Genomic DNA, 15,038 nt, shown 5'->3' with positions numbered 1-15,038 from the left:
CACCCTTCTAACCGGAACACAACAATACAGAGTACTGTTATTTGGCGGTAGAATATCTGATGAGTGGGTGATACCTACCCAGACGGGCTTGCACAAACCCCTATCACCAAGGAAAATGTCATTTATGATATAGATTTTTACTTCCATTATATTCTAGCACACGCATATTGGATATATTTCTGTATAATTAATTATTTGAATAACATTCAGCATTTTTATACAATATACATTTGTAGAAACATAAATATCTGCAAATTGGCAGACCAAATCGCATCTACATTTTTTTTATCACAGAACTAAAATAAACATCCACGCTCCTCAATGTCAATATGTATGAAATCAGATACCATGTACATTCACATAATTGACAGGTGTTAAAGAAATTTAAAATGTGCTCACACATATTTATACACAAACACAGTGCGGTTTAATCGCTAATTAAATCGAGATGACTTTTGCCGAGCATTCTGCTGTTCTTTTTTTTATAAATATTTCCATTTAAATTTATTCGAAGCTTGACAATTTTGGACCTCTTTTTGTATAGTAATTCGGATAACAATTATTCCCGAGAGTTGCATTAAAAATGGTAACCGTAGCTGAAATCCGTACTACGCTTGATAGATGGTACTTAGTGCAGATGGAGTCGTCCCCGGGAGTGTCTTTCGCCTCACGCCGTTGAACAAGTGCCAATAGAAATTGAGCTGCGAGAAAATTTGTTAAAACAAAAGAGATGGATATCACGGGCATCAATATTGATTGACGAAATATCGGATTTTCGATTTTAAAACTTGACATAGGTTTTTCATTACTGCAGCAGTTGTTTAATTGTGAAGTGCACTCTTTACATCACATTATGCCAAACATTATTTAATTATATTGAGTAGGTTAGGTATTTCAACATTAGAAAAAAATAATTAAATAGAAAAAATAACAATTAAAAAACAAATAACGTCAATTTAAAAATATGGCTAGAGAAATACGTTTAATTATATGTTGTTAATTTTTTATACCATCGAATCGGATTTGTAGATCTGCATAATAACAATATTAAAAAATAATAATAATAGTGTTTCCTATTATTAATAATTACCAGAAATATATAGCGATTTGAGGTCAATAAACGTATAAAAAACGGAGCATGAGGTAAATGAGTTATCAGTTAGCACAGTAGGTATGGGTAAAAAGAAGGAATTTTGTTGAGCACAAACTTATTTTGAATATTTAAAATAAGAATTATTTATTTCTCTTAGCCGGTACATGTTCATGTTTTGTTACATCAAACTTTATTTTTCAATTTTACCTAAGTGGAAATTAGTAGGTGCTACAAATTGAAAGCGTGTTACAAAAGGATTTCACCCATTTACTTTGCTAGCTTCGTTCAGATAGATTGTAGCTGATAAAAGAAATAAAAAATGTGTGCATTTAATTTTTAATTTGTTAAAGGAAAGTAAGGTAAGCCTGTAAATATCTCACTCATTCTCCGTTTTGTGGAGAAGATAAAGACCTTATTCCACCAAGTTGTTCTAGTGCAGATTGGAAGATGACACATGAGATTTTATTATGATGATTTTCTTCACTGACGAATACGAGATCAATTATCAACAACAATTAGGTGACATGAAAATTCTGCTGTGTTGCTACTTAGTGTAGAACCTAAAATTACTGCTAGGCTTAAGTTCTAACCGCTGGGCTTATCTTCTTCATTTGTTAATTTAAAAGTAAATTTTGTACGACCCAAACTATATGGGTACTATATTCTACCGTAAAACATTACTGCACACAACGAAAGACCCTACAAAGCAATAGATTTGTTTTGGTTTTGAGCATCAGCAGAAGTGAGTAGAGCCAGCAGGCATAATGGATATAATATCTTTGATCCTATAGTGGTCAGTAACTTGATGAGAGAAGAGCACTGTCTATGGACTTTTTTTTGGAAGTCATTATCACTTTAACAATTACTGAGTATAGTAGAATAATAATTCAATTCCAGGCTATTTAAGAGTAGATGAAAAAAGATTTTCCGTTTGTTATTGAAACTCTTGGAAATTCTTAAGGCCTTAATGTGAATAACTGTTATATATTTAAAAACACATAAAAATGTTTATATTTAAATAATGACAAATTTAAATTATTCATTTAAAGTAATTTGAACGACAATAATTTATGTTATTGTTGCTTCATATGTGAAGCCAAAAGTAAACAGCCATTTTCATTTAAATAAAATGAAGCAATTGTGACCTCTTTCCTATGGCATGTGCAATGTTTGTCATTAACGTAAATGTCGAATTAAGTGACTTTAATTTATTAATTGAGTGAAATTAAAAATTAATTAAGTGAAAAAATTGAGTGAAGTTTTCTACACTTGACTTCAAATGTCATTCAGGGACGCAAGAATGAATAACTAAGAAGGAACTTGTTATCTTGCGAACAAATCTTACTAACTTAGACGAGGAAGCAAGCTACTCGTATGAAGTTATAGAAAATAAAATATTCACTATTTAGTATTTTATATCTAATTCAATATGCGGTATTTGCTAATCCCTCGTTTCAAATAGAAGATATTTCTATTTCCAAGTTACAGTTGAATTCAGCGGTCAAAATGGTTTTCAAATACGTAGAGAGAAATCTTTGCACCAAACGTTACGCTCCGACGTTAAGGTGTGCTTTTGGAAATAATATTGTAGAATAATCAAACTGCAATTTTATACGAATTACATACAGTTTGTATTATATTATTTATCAATGGGCAATTTGAGACACATAAGATATATATTAAGACCGAACAAATTATATTAAGATCGCGAGATATATGCTGGGGCATGATGGTATATATTAAATTAAAAAAATGATCATATTTTTTTCTGTAAGACGTATTATATTCCGCCAATGTGGGATCGTAAAAAATCAAATATATCCGTTATGTTTTACATATATGTTGTCGAATTAGATAATAATAAAATATATATAATAAATATATATAATTCTAAAATAGACATTAATAAAGTAAGACAAAATTGAAACAAAACAAAATTGTGTGAATTTAGTATCACTTAAAATAACAATAAACCCAAATTTTCAGTATACCACAGTAAATTACATTCTAACCAGCCATTACTTTAACCTATTAACTTTTGTTACACAATTAGTGCACTCCACTGAAATCACTGAATTGTTAATTATTGCTTCACATTTCCGCACTTATGTGTCTAATAATAAATCTATTTTCAATTTAATTTTGAAATTGTTTTTTATTTATAACTTGAGCACCATTTTAACTATTCTAAGTAAGAGATTTACTCCACTGATATAAGTTATATTTAATGCTTGCAGTGTACATTTATTGTTATTTTTTTTTTTAAGTAGATGTGAGCAAACAAGACAAAACCATAAAGTTTAATAAAAAACAAACTGTTGAGATTGAATAAAAAATATACAAAAAACATAATTGATAAAAAAATATTGCTGTTGCAGAAATATAGAACATTCATATTCTATTTTTAATCATAATAACTTAGTATTTAATATCATTTCTGTCTCTGTGTGTTGAATGTTTTTGTACAATACGTTCCATTTATGTATTTAGTTTTCCGTAATTGAGAAGCCTATATCATTTTCAATTTTTTTAAATAAATTAAAAAAATATTTAATTGCAATTATGCTTTTATTTCTGCTTTACTTATTTTTAATTTACGCAATTATCACTTCCGGTATTAATACATTATTATTGTAGCGCTGAAAAAAAAATAACAAATTTACATTTTATTATTATAGCTTTATATAAACAACTCACCGGAAATGCTTTGTACATGCTCATCTGGATACCACTCACTCATTATACATTATATTCTACCACCACACAGTTTTACTTAGTATTGTTGAGCTCCAGTTTTAAGAGTGAGTGAGCTAGTGTAATTAGGCACAAAAAGCGTAATAACTTAATCCCAACGCTGGTGGCGCATTGACAATGCAAAGTATGGTGAAAATTACTTATAGTGACAATGTTTACTTTTGGCAGTGACCACTTACCATAAGATGGCCCAATTGCCAGTCAATTGCAGTCATATTGTATATGTTAAATTTCAAAAATTACATTTATGTTATTTCTTAAGCCAAATGTAGCTAGTTTTCTTTCTACCACTTCTATTTTATCTGCAGGTATAACCCTTAAGGTTGTTAATCTTTATTCATAATATTATTATGTATGACTCGGTCTATAAGGAACCTACCTGCCAAATTTCAACTTTGTAGGTTATAGTTAAAGTTTTTGAGATTTTGTGATTCATCAGTGAGTGGTATTTCGCTTTTATATATAATATTAGATTATGGAATACACATAATATTATATATAAAAAGATATTTAAGCAATAGTGTAAAACTAACAAAAGTCTTTAGAGAGGTATGACTTCAAGCCTTTTGTCTTAATTACGTAAAATATAATAAAATAATTTATTGACATACTTCTTTGGGTTTAAACCCGACTCTTTGTATTACTCTGTTTCCGTTATAATTTTCCTTCTCTATTCGTACAGAGAAGGAAGTTGTGTCTCTCTCGGTGGGTTCGTGATTGGCAACTTTAAACTTATCCTCGTAATAAGATATGAGTTTCATCATTAGTACAACATTTGATGGAATGCTCTGATTTTTTTTATACTAGAAAAGGTAATTTTTTTTTAATATTTTATAAGTTTGAAACTGTTTAATTCAAGCAATAAATCTTAAATTTTACTTACAACATCGTATCGCTCTGAGACACTTTTATTAATTTTTTGGTAACCTTTATTTCGCACATTTAAATCTTCTAAAAATGATTCCATTGACTGCATCGGATTAACATTTTCAAACTAAATCAAAGCACTATTAATAATTAAGATAAACTAAATAAACAAATTAAAAGCCAAAATATTCACCTGATGTGTTATAAAAATATTACTAACAAAAATAACTGTAACGAATACAATATAATATGTCTTTCTCGTTTTGAAATGAAACCACATTATCGGTTGAACAGGAATGTCGTGATTGTAAAAACATAACAAACGATAATGTTATAGTGTTTTGAAACAAATGACTGTTGAATTTCAGATATAAACTCGTTGTATGCGACAAATATTGGTACGTAATTTTGAATGCAAGATTAAATCGTTGAAATACATTACCGAATGAAACAACTGAATAGTGCTTTGTTTCGTTAACTAATTTTATCAGAATTCTATATTCGAAGACAAGAATAATAAAACCGAAATAAAGTTTCGTTTGACCAAATGTAGGCGAGTTTGAGAGAGAAATCTGAGCGAAGGTTTAATGGTTTCGCCTTGATCCTGAGCGAGTCGAGAGCGCAGTTACACGGCTAGATTTATTAGTTCAATTACCCGGCCCTGTTCCAAGCTACTCTGCTTACTTGAGCGCAGACGCCAACAAGTAAATTTTGCGCAGGTTGCTAGCACATTTCCTCCTATGTCTTTTAATAGGTTTTGCTTACGAAGCTAATTTTAGCAGACATTTGTTTTTAGTGAGTACGAACGAGAAGTGTTGTTAACTGTAGTGGTTGAATTTAATGTTGAGAGAAATTGTTTTGTTATTTTCCTATGATGAAATAATTAGTCATATATATATAATATAGCCTTTAAACAAAACAAAATATTAGTACAATGCTGATTCATTGTTTAAAATGTAACTTCATCGAATGAATAAAATACGAAGTTGAAGTTGGACTGAACAGACTTACCGTAAATTGTTAAATAATAAAATAATATCAGTTGTACGGTACAAGATAAAAGCAAACCCAAGTTGCTCAGTGTAGCGGATACTGAAGCGCGTTGCTTGGGACCGCAAATGCTCCCTGTCGATACAACTTGGCCAACTTTCAAATTTGTGGGTTGGCGCTTTCAGAACTACGTTACCTACTTAACTCTATGTACATAACACAGGTCAGTAGATACTTACCTATATAAAAGCATATTATGACCTCGATACCATATTAACAATTTTTACGAACGGCTATAATATAAAATTTTACGATAGCAAACTCTTTGTAAAAGTAAGGTGTATAACATGCATTAACTGTCAGTACTAGTTCAGGGTTTAGTAATATAAAATTATATTTAAATATACCATTTAGTGCTTAAATGGGATGCGAATTATATATATGTATGTGCAAGCCCGTCAGGTACCTTTTACTCATCAGCCAGACAAGTTTAACCAGGAACACAAAATTAGCGTATACACGGTTGGTTGCGTATTGACGATGCCAGGAACATACAATATTCCTAACAGCGCCAATTTCTATGGACCACTTACCATCAGGTGGCTCATTTTTCCATTCGTATAATACAAATTATAAAAAAATAGAAGAAGGTTTCTCAGTAATGTTTTTTTCCGGTGGAAATTAAGATAGAATTGGAAGAGGTATTGTATTACATTGCTGGAATAAGTCGCAATTTAAGATAGCGTTTGCTTGCTTGCCATTCTAGACTCGAACGACAGTGCGAGCCGGTTTTCATTAATATTATAGCAGCACGCACACAGACTATATCCTTAAAGTTCCTTTACGTTTGAGGATTTTCTCAAATGGGTAATTAGACTTCACTACTTTTGGTTGTAAATGTTACGATATAGTAAAAATATAATATAAATAAATATTAATGACCAATTTAAATTGCTTATTTTTTATTCATTATATTCCGACTACAAAATACTTATTCAATTAATTTTATTAATGTCAAACTATTGTATTTTCAAAACTGAGAAATTGATTTTATTAAACATATTTTTGATATTACGTTATTATGATATTGGGAGTTTTTGTTTTTATATTGAATACAAGTAGCTATTATAAAATAAATGTACCTAATATAGGCCATTTTGCAATATATTTCATGTTCTACGTAATCGAAATTGAATAATTAATTGTTAGATGGACAAAATAAAAACAAAAGTGGTATTAAAACTTTACAACGAAAAACGAGTATGACAACCTCTTAAAAAAATTACTATTAGACTGGGGTGCGACTATATATTATTCAGAAGTGCGGTTCGCAGAGGCTCATGTCGGACAGCAGAGAGGCAGCGCTAAGTGGTGCGGCGCGACGATAATACGTCAAACCGCCGCCTGTGGTCTGACCGCCTCGCCCGCCTAAAATTAATAGCATTGTATTACGTGCGCAGGGCTATTGCTATTCCATCTATCTAAGTGTCAAACTTAATTATGTACAGTCATAATGAATTAGTATTTAACTTCAAAGTTTAAGCGGATGAAATTAGTACTTTTGTTTGGACTAGAGCAACCGTGCACTGTCTCTCAAGTGCGGAAACTACGATGTACAATCTGAGATTTAAAATTTAAATCGATCTAAGTTAAGATTCAAAACATTCAAATAAATCTGGTATAATAATATATACTTTCCATTTCTATAAAAGGATAAAATTGTATATAAATGCAGATCCAGGCTGCCAGCTCAGGAGCTAGAATCAAATTATTACTTCAAAATATTTAAGAAAGTTAATAAATATATAGGTCATATATATATATATCTTATATATGTATGGGATTAATTTTGCAAATCATAATAGTGTTTATGTCTTTAAATACTTTGCAATTATTTCTTTTTAAATTTGTATTTATTTTCATTACTTTTTATTCGAATACAAATAATAATTAGAAATAGTATGTACATACATAGAAATATTACGCTTGTACCGCTTAAGCTTAAAAATGACTTATTCAAATATTAAACTGCAAAAAAGAAAGCAAGACGAGTCATCATTAATATGTCTTGTGTTCAAGTAAAATATACATATACGTTTTTGTACAATACCTATGACATCATTAATTTTATTATGTCTAATGATATGTATTACCTAAAACCGTTAGGAAATTTTCAAAAGAATGCAATGCTATAATATCTACAAACAGATAAAAATGAAAAAAATCTAAGATTATATTTAAAAAAAAACACAACAAAAGAATACATTTAAATGTAATTAATTTTTTTCTGATCTGTCAATTTTGTTTTGAATTATTTTGTATAAAGTTTAGTCTCTCTCTTCTTACGAAGTTTATTATATTCTATATGTAATATATTTCTGGTGAAAAAGGATTGTTATGTCGACCACGCAATTGGTTGTTAGCAAATTACTACATATCTGAATACAAATTTCGATTAATTTATTTTTTATATTAATTGATTCACTTCGGCAGATATCTTTAAAAATGTCTTGAATGCGTAATGAAAAAAGATTTTTTCATTTGGGCTATTGAGATCTGTAATCTCTCAAAATACACTAATAGTATGTTTAATTGTTTATATATGTTTATCGTACTATATATAGGCAATGTTAATAATTTTAAAACATATGCAATAATGATCAATTTATTTAAAGCATTATAATAATAACATTTAACGGCTACATATAAACCTTTAATTATATTAAGCACCGTAATTTGTTAACTAAATAATTTTAGCTATCAGATTCAAATTAAATTTGTACATGCATGTTTAAATGATATTTAACTAGATAGCGGATTTTGTTGAAGTATTTATTGACATTATCAATTACGAATGTATAAAGCAAATATTTATATTTAAAGTTATTTAATGAAATGCAAGCCGTGATAGTCCAGCGGGTAGAACGACGATGACAACTAAAATTCGCGGGTTCCAATTCGGATATGAACTACTGGTTTTCATATCTTTAATTAATGTTTATCCAATATCCAGGATAATTATCCTTAATAGGCTTTGTCTAGTAGTGGGACATTTATGGGGCGGTATTATTATTTAATAAACCTGAATCTTAATTTTTTCTGGATACTGCAATGTGTGATCGTCGTTTCTTTTAATGTAATATAATTCCACGATACTCGATAAAAAATGTATACGTAAATCGTGATTGATAAATATCGGACTCTAGTGCTATTTATCTCGACTACATTGCTCGTTCGTCTCCAGCACGTGGCAAATTGAAGATGCACGAACTGATCGCGATACTGCGCCACATCACCGAAGCTCGCGTTACTCACGCTTAGGGTGACCATCATTCGTTATTTCTCAGACTATGTAGTGTTTTTCCTGTGTATACAAAGTTGGCGTTCTGGAACATTATGACATAATCGAAAATATACCTACACGAATTTTAAATTAATCGAAATTTTCTGTACGATGATTAAATACAACGAAATTTAGTTTTCCCGTTACCAGAGAACATAATTTGAGGAAACGTGTGTTAGGTGTTAACCTGGCTGATAAATGTTAGTTGTTGGTGAGATTTATCGCATGTTCGATGTTCGTTCGTTATCATAATGTAGTGAATCAAAGATGCAGGAACTAGAACAAGTTAGAAGATTCCAAATAGCAACAACTTGCGTTAGGTACTGTCATCAATCATTGTTGTCATATTATACTAGAATTAATATTTTTGATTCTCTATAATTATTAGTTAAAATTTATATTAAAATATTTTGTCTATGAAGACAAAAATAAAAAAAATTAATAATACAAAATGATTTGAGATTCTTTCTACATAAAAAGTAGAAGTTCAACCCAATTATTACTAATGAAAGTCATAATTATGTGGTGCCATTGTATTAGAACACATTGCGTATGTCATTACTGAAATTTTGACAACCGACTTACGGTTATACGGTTTCGATACGCGTATGCTTTCAATTGTATTATTATTATAATCCCATATCACTTTATGGCATTTCACATTTGTATTTTGCGGTGAATTTCAAGACTGTTTTTCGTAATTTAAAGATCCATTGAAAAAAATCGACTTTGAGTCAATCAAAGCACATTTGATAACGTTACTGGTCTATCTGTAATACAAATTGCTCATTCAGCCTTTAAGCAGTAAAGTTCTATAGTAATAATTGTTAGATACTATTTTTCGATGGAATAATTAGATTATGGGGATATTTAACCGAAGTTTAAGCCAGTATTCCATAATTAGTTTCATTTGTCCTGAATAAGAATTATTAACATTGTCCACCTAATTCGTTGATACGTTAACCACGCGGGTAGCGTACTCGCACCCTTCCATCGCACTTGAAAGTGCCTCAACTTGTACAGAAAATCCGATTAACTTCGCGTCTAAGTCCCCTAGGCTACGAGAAATTAATGAAACACCGCTTACCTCAACTGTTCGCCAGATTATCTCCTGGATCCAATTTCGAGTGTAATAATGATGGTAGAGACTTAATTAGAGCTTTCTTCCGTTTATGAAACTTATATCGTTTCAATTAAAATATAAGTTCGTGAATTTCATAAGTCATTGTATGTTTAAGAAATATGTTTATACTTTTAAAGTCTTATTAAAAATAAATTTAATTACACAATACCAAAGAGAATTACGTCTTTTAGAATCTATGACTTCAAATATCAAGACTTTTCGAATGGGTACAATTTTTCATCTTAAGAGGATATAAGATAACACCCTTGTAACATATTATCATACAAGGAGAAAGACTGAAACAATGAATAATATTCACAAATGTGAAAGAGGGTAAGTTCTAGTAATGTTGTTTTTCCTTCGGGTAGCTTCGCATAAATAAAATATGTATATTAAATGATAAAGTTGACGTCATGTCATATTAGTATGCTTTGCATTATGACACTTTATTTAATGAAATATAAGATGGAAAGTATGTTAACAGTTTAAAAGGTTCACTGGTTCTTTATTAAAGAAAACTCGACAGGCAATATTTCATTCGGAGTAAGCTTGGTGTTTGTTTTGATAGAATGAAGGTTATGAAAATAAAATTTATTCGTTCTAAAATGGAGTTTACATATTTTAACATTTGTTATTGTGTACACTATAATTTATATTTATTTCAAACTAGTTGTCGTACGCCGCCTTTGCTGGGCCTAAATTAAATTTTAATAATATTAATGTTTTTTTTTTTTATATATATAATATTAGGAAATAAACGTGCCGAGTTGAATGTTATATTGAACGACAAACTGACTTATTTATATTTTTTTAGCAATAAACCTTATAGAATCACACAACCTTTCAAAAAACATTTATAATATTAAAGTAAGATAGCCTTCATAATCTCTCTATCTTATTTACAAAAGAAAACAGAAAATACATAAGGCGTAAGAAGGACAATATACAAACGTACAAACGTCACACATATCATTGTTAGATTGTCAGATATATTAGTGTTACAATCAATCACTGGTGTGCCCGTGACGTAGGGGTAATTAGGAGCGATCCTGCGAGACAGGCAGACATTCTGGTAATTTTGTCGTATTTTCTTCCCTCCAGAAACAAATTTTGCAAATGTTTCAGATAAATATATATATTATGGATAAATACCGTTGTTTTCTATTCGTTATAGTAAATTGTCAATCGGTTATTGTAAAAAATATCATTTTATATTTTTGAAGGGATTCATTTAGAAATGTTGCTTGAAATTGTTAAAATAATGTCATTAAGTTCTACTATTATCATAAAAGTATTAGTATTAGTTACCTTAATTATAGTAGATGTGTAAATCTCTATATTTCATCTCTATATACATATATAATATAATATAATTTCTCAGAATTTCTGGAATTCTAATTTCAAAATATGTTTTAAATGTCTGGTTATTAATAAAATACATCTTATAAATTATCCTATTGATGGCTTTAATAACTTTACGTGTATATTAACGTAAATCATTGTATTGGAAGGGATGTATTAGTTAGACATGTAACTAAATTTGCATAATTAAATTCCTGAATTATTTTCATAGATGTGACTCATTAACTTATTTGAGAATAAAACGTTAACCATATTATCCTTATATAAAAACCATCTAACATAAAACAAATACGATTGAAATAGAAAATGCTCTATAATATACAAATACCGCGGTAGGGCTTAGAGGCAGAGCCGTCACTCATCAATTATTCTACCGACAAACACGAATGCTATGTATTGCTGTTTCGGTTCGAAGGGTGAGCTAGTGTTATTACAGACACAAGTTATATCATCCCATGGTAGGAGACATTGTTTATAATTCGTAAAATAATTATGCATATGAACGGAGGTGACCGCTTACCATCTTTTTGTTACTCTTCTCTTATATATATTTACAAAAATATATTCAAGTTAAACCAAAGGGTGTTTTTTTACAAGCATTTTATCACCGGTAGTTTCTATCTTCATAATTTGTGAAGTACTTACTTTAGGAAGATAATAGCGTTTCGTAGATCGTGAATCTTCTTAATTACCAACAATGTTGAAATTAAGCTTTTAATGACTTTTAATTAACAACTTTGAAAATGCTGGAATAAAATAGCCGATTATTACATATTTAAGACAATTATAATGAAAAATATGACATTAAAAAAAATGACAGTTTTTAGGCTTCGTTAAAAAAGTAATAAGTAGTCAATAAAAATAATTTTGTTCTATAGTTTTATTAACAAAGTATAGTGTAGTATAGTATAGTATAGTATAGTGTGTTGCGGTATAAGATCCATTAATCGTCTAAATTGTCATTACAGCTATGATAATGAGTCAGATGTTCTATTGGTGATCTTTATGTCCTACACCGTTTTTATAAAATTATTATAAACTATAAAATTATATCCAATTTTGATTTTTTTATTTTTTACAGGTAAACCATGGTGAATATAATTATTTATAGATTAATATGGGATGAAAAAATATCACAAAATTCAAACAGACCAAAAGCCCACAATGCAGGAGGCAGAAAATACCTTAAAAATCGCGTTGTAGTGGATTCCCTTACACCTTTACTTTTTTCTAACGGTTTGAGTTCGCAATCTCCGGTTGAGATTTACGTGTTCTAGCGACTCTGCTTTATCAGTTGAATATATTAATTTGAGTTAATTTTATTACACGAACGAGGCAACATAAACTAATCATGAAATTGCTTCTAATTATTTAAGACTTTTAATTATATTAGAAATTTATATTCAGATAAGGATATAGAATATTACAAATTAAAAAAACATGATTTGGTATTAGGACTCTTTTCAGAAACATGTCACTGTTAAATAATATAGTTTCGGATGGCATCAAATAGAGTCAACGTCTATGTAGGTCATAGAGCGCTCACTAAAACCTGAGGCGCTAGTTGCGCTATTGGAAGTTGAGCCACGTCTAGGGTCACCATTTATTCCTTAATAATAGCTTTAAAAAAGGGATAAAAGGCAAAGCCCTCAAAGTGCAAGGTTTTAACCTGACCCCTTGCTCTAATGTCGATCGTACCCAATATATATGTTTTTAGTATAAAACTGAACGTTTTTTCGAGCGTAAAAGGTAAATACTAATATTATATGTGAAACGAGTAGTGCGGAGATACCTACATTTATCCTCAGGACTAAGAATATAAAAAAATATTAAGTACTTAAATAAGATTTGAAAAAGACGTCTATAGTTTACGTTATTAAATAGAAGCATATAACAGTACATTCAGTTAATACTTTCTACAAACAAGGACACAATACAAGTTAGGCTAACAATAATCATAAGATAAAAAAAACTTATTTCCTTTTAGCTTTAAAAAGTTGTCCGAAGAGTCTATTTGTTATGGTAACCCTAACAAGGCCTGATATTTTGATGTACGTTCGCAAGTTTCATGTTAAACGGCTTATCTGAAACAACGTCACAGCCATACTTCTTATGATATTAGTTTGCATATACCGCTAATGGAACAAGTTGATAAGGGAATTAGTATACGGTTTTAATAATTTGTTGTTGTTACACGTTTGAGGACTTTTAAAAATACCATAATACAGAAAAGTAACTAATTACTTTATGTTTAAAGTAAGCTACATTTCATTGTTAATTTTATTGTGAATAGTCAGTAATGAGCATATTACCGGACCCTCGAATATACTCCAACGTTACCATTGATAAATATATATAATATATTAAAATAATGAAAAGGAATAAACCACCCATTTACCTACTTACACAAATTAGTTTAATTTCTCTAACGGAATCAGTTATTGAAAATAAATGTAGGTTTTCATATTACTCATCACATTAAAAATTTAAATAAAATACTTAAAATACTATAGAATGAATAGGTATATTTACGTTATTGAATAAAAAGTATTAATAATATTATAGGTAGTTAGCAATATCAGATACATGTTGAATACGGTTAAACGAATAGTAGGTAATTTGCATCGCTTCGTATCGCTCAGTTCGGAGCAAATGTGAATATCAAATGAGTGTTTAAGCCGCTCATTTGGATCACTCTCGGCTCATGCCAATCATTTTAAAATGGACGCTTGCGGTGTTCTCTCGATGACTGTTAATTACTCGATCGCTTTTATGGCAATTAATTTTCATATATTTCGAATTCTATCGCAGCGTTTATTATGATAAAGACGGCAGTTATGTATGAATATGTTCAATAAATATTTACTTACAAACGATACAAATTTAGACCTTAGACTAGCCGTTGCTATGTATTACACAGCTAATATATCTAAAAAAAATAATAATTGAAATTTGACTTCTACCGCAATGCCTTCACTTAACTTTGCGTTAAATAATCTAATCGTACTAACTTCCATATTATTGGATTATCTATACTAATATTACACATGCGAACGTAACTCTGTCTGTTACCTCTTCACACTTAAGTCACTGAACCGATTTAGATGAAATTTGGTTTAGAAATAGTTTGAGTCATAGATATAAGCTAGTTTTTTTAATTCACCCATCCAGGGTGTAGAATGGGGTTGACCCGACTTGTGTGATATAGGTAAAAGTTAAATAAATTTAGCGCGGATAAAGCCGCAGTTTTAGCTAGTTGGTAAAAAAGATAGAAGATATATAACTGTATAATTTTTTTTTTTTTAAATAATAATTTTGTTGTTGGACTAGTCTAAATTAAATTAAAATGTAACTATATTTATGCAACGCATTTATCACCCATACGACTGACATGTTTTACCGATGTGTAACCCTGTAATTACAGGTACAAGTCATATCACATAATTTATATAACCATGTTGTATATCCATTAATATGCTAATATTCACCAGCAAAAGTCACTACTT

General features: G+C 29.7%; 1 protein-coding gene across 1 annotated transcript; it reads right to left on the bottom strand.

The window, feature by feature from the left end:
* Positions 1 to 3,687: 3,687 nt before the first annotated feature.
* On the bottom strand, positions 3,688 to 4,993 carry LOC125077980. Its single transcript, XM_047690115.1, has 3 exons — positions 4,731 to 4,993; positions 4,459 to 4,650; positions 3,688 to 3,732 (listed from the first exon to the last, which is right to left on the bottom strand). The coding sequence occupies exons 1-3, from the start codon at positions 4,821 to 4,823 to the stop codon at positions 3,688 to 3,690; spliced, it is 330 nt and encodes a 109-aa protein (XP_047546071.1). The 5' UTR covers positions 4,824 to 4,993.
* Between the last annotated feature and the right edge of the window lie 10,045 nt (positions 4,994 to 15,038).

The sequence above is a fragment of the Vanessa atalanta genome, chromosome 4 (assembly GCF_905147765.1).
Source record: "Vanessa atalanta chromosome 4, ilVanAtal1.2, whole genome shotgun sequence".
Taxonomy (NCBI): domain Eukaryota; kingdom Metazoa; phylum Arthropoda; class Insecta; order Lepidoptera; family Nymphalidae; genus Vanessa; species Vanessa atalanta.
The sequence above is the reverse complement of the archived record's forward strand: the minus strand, read 5'-3'. Positions and strand labels throughout refer to the sequence as shown.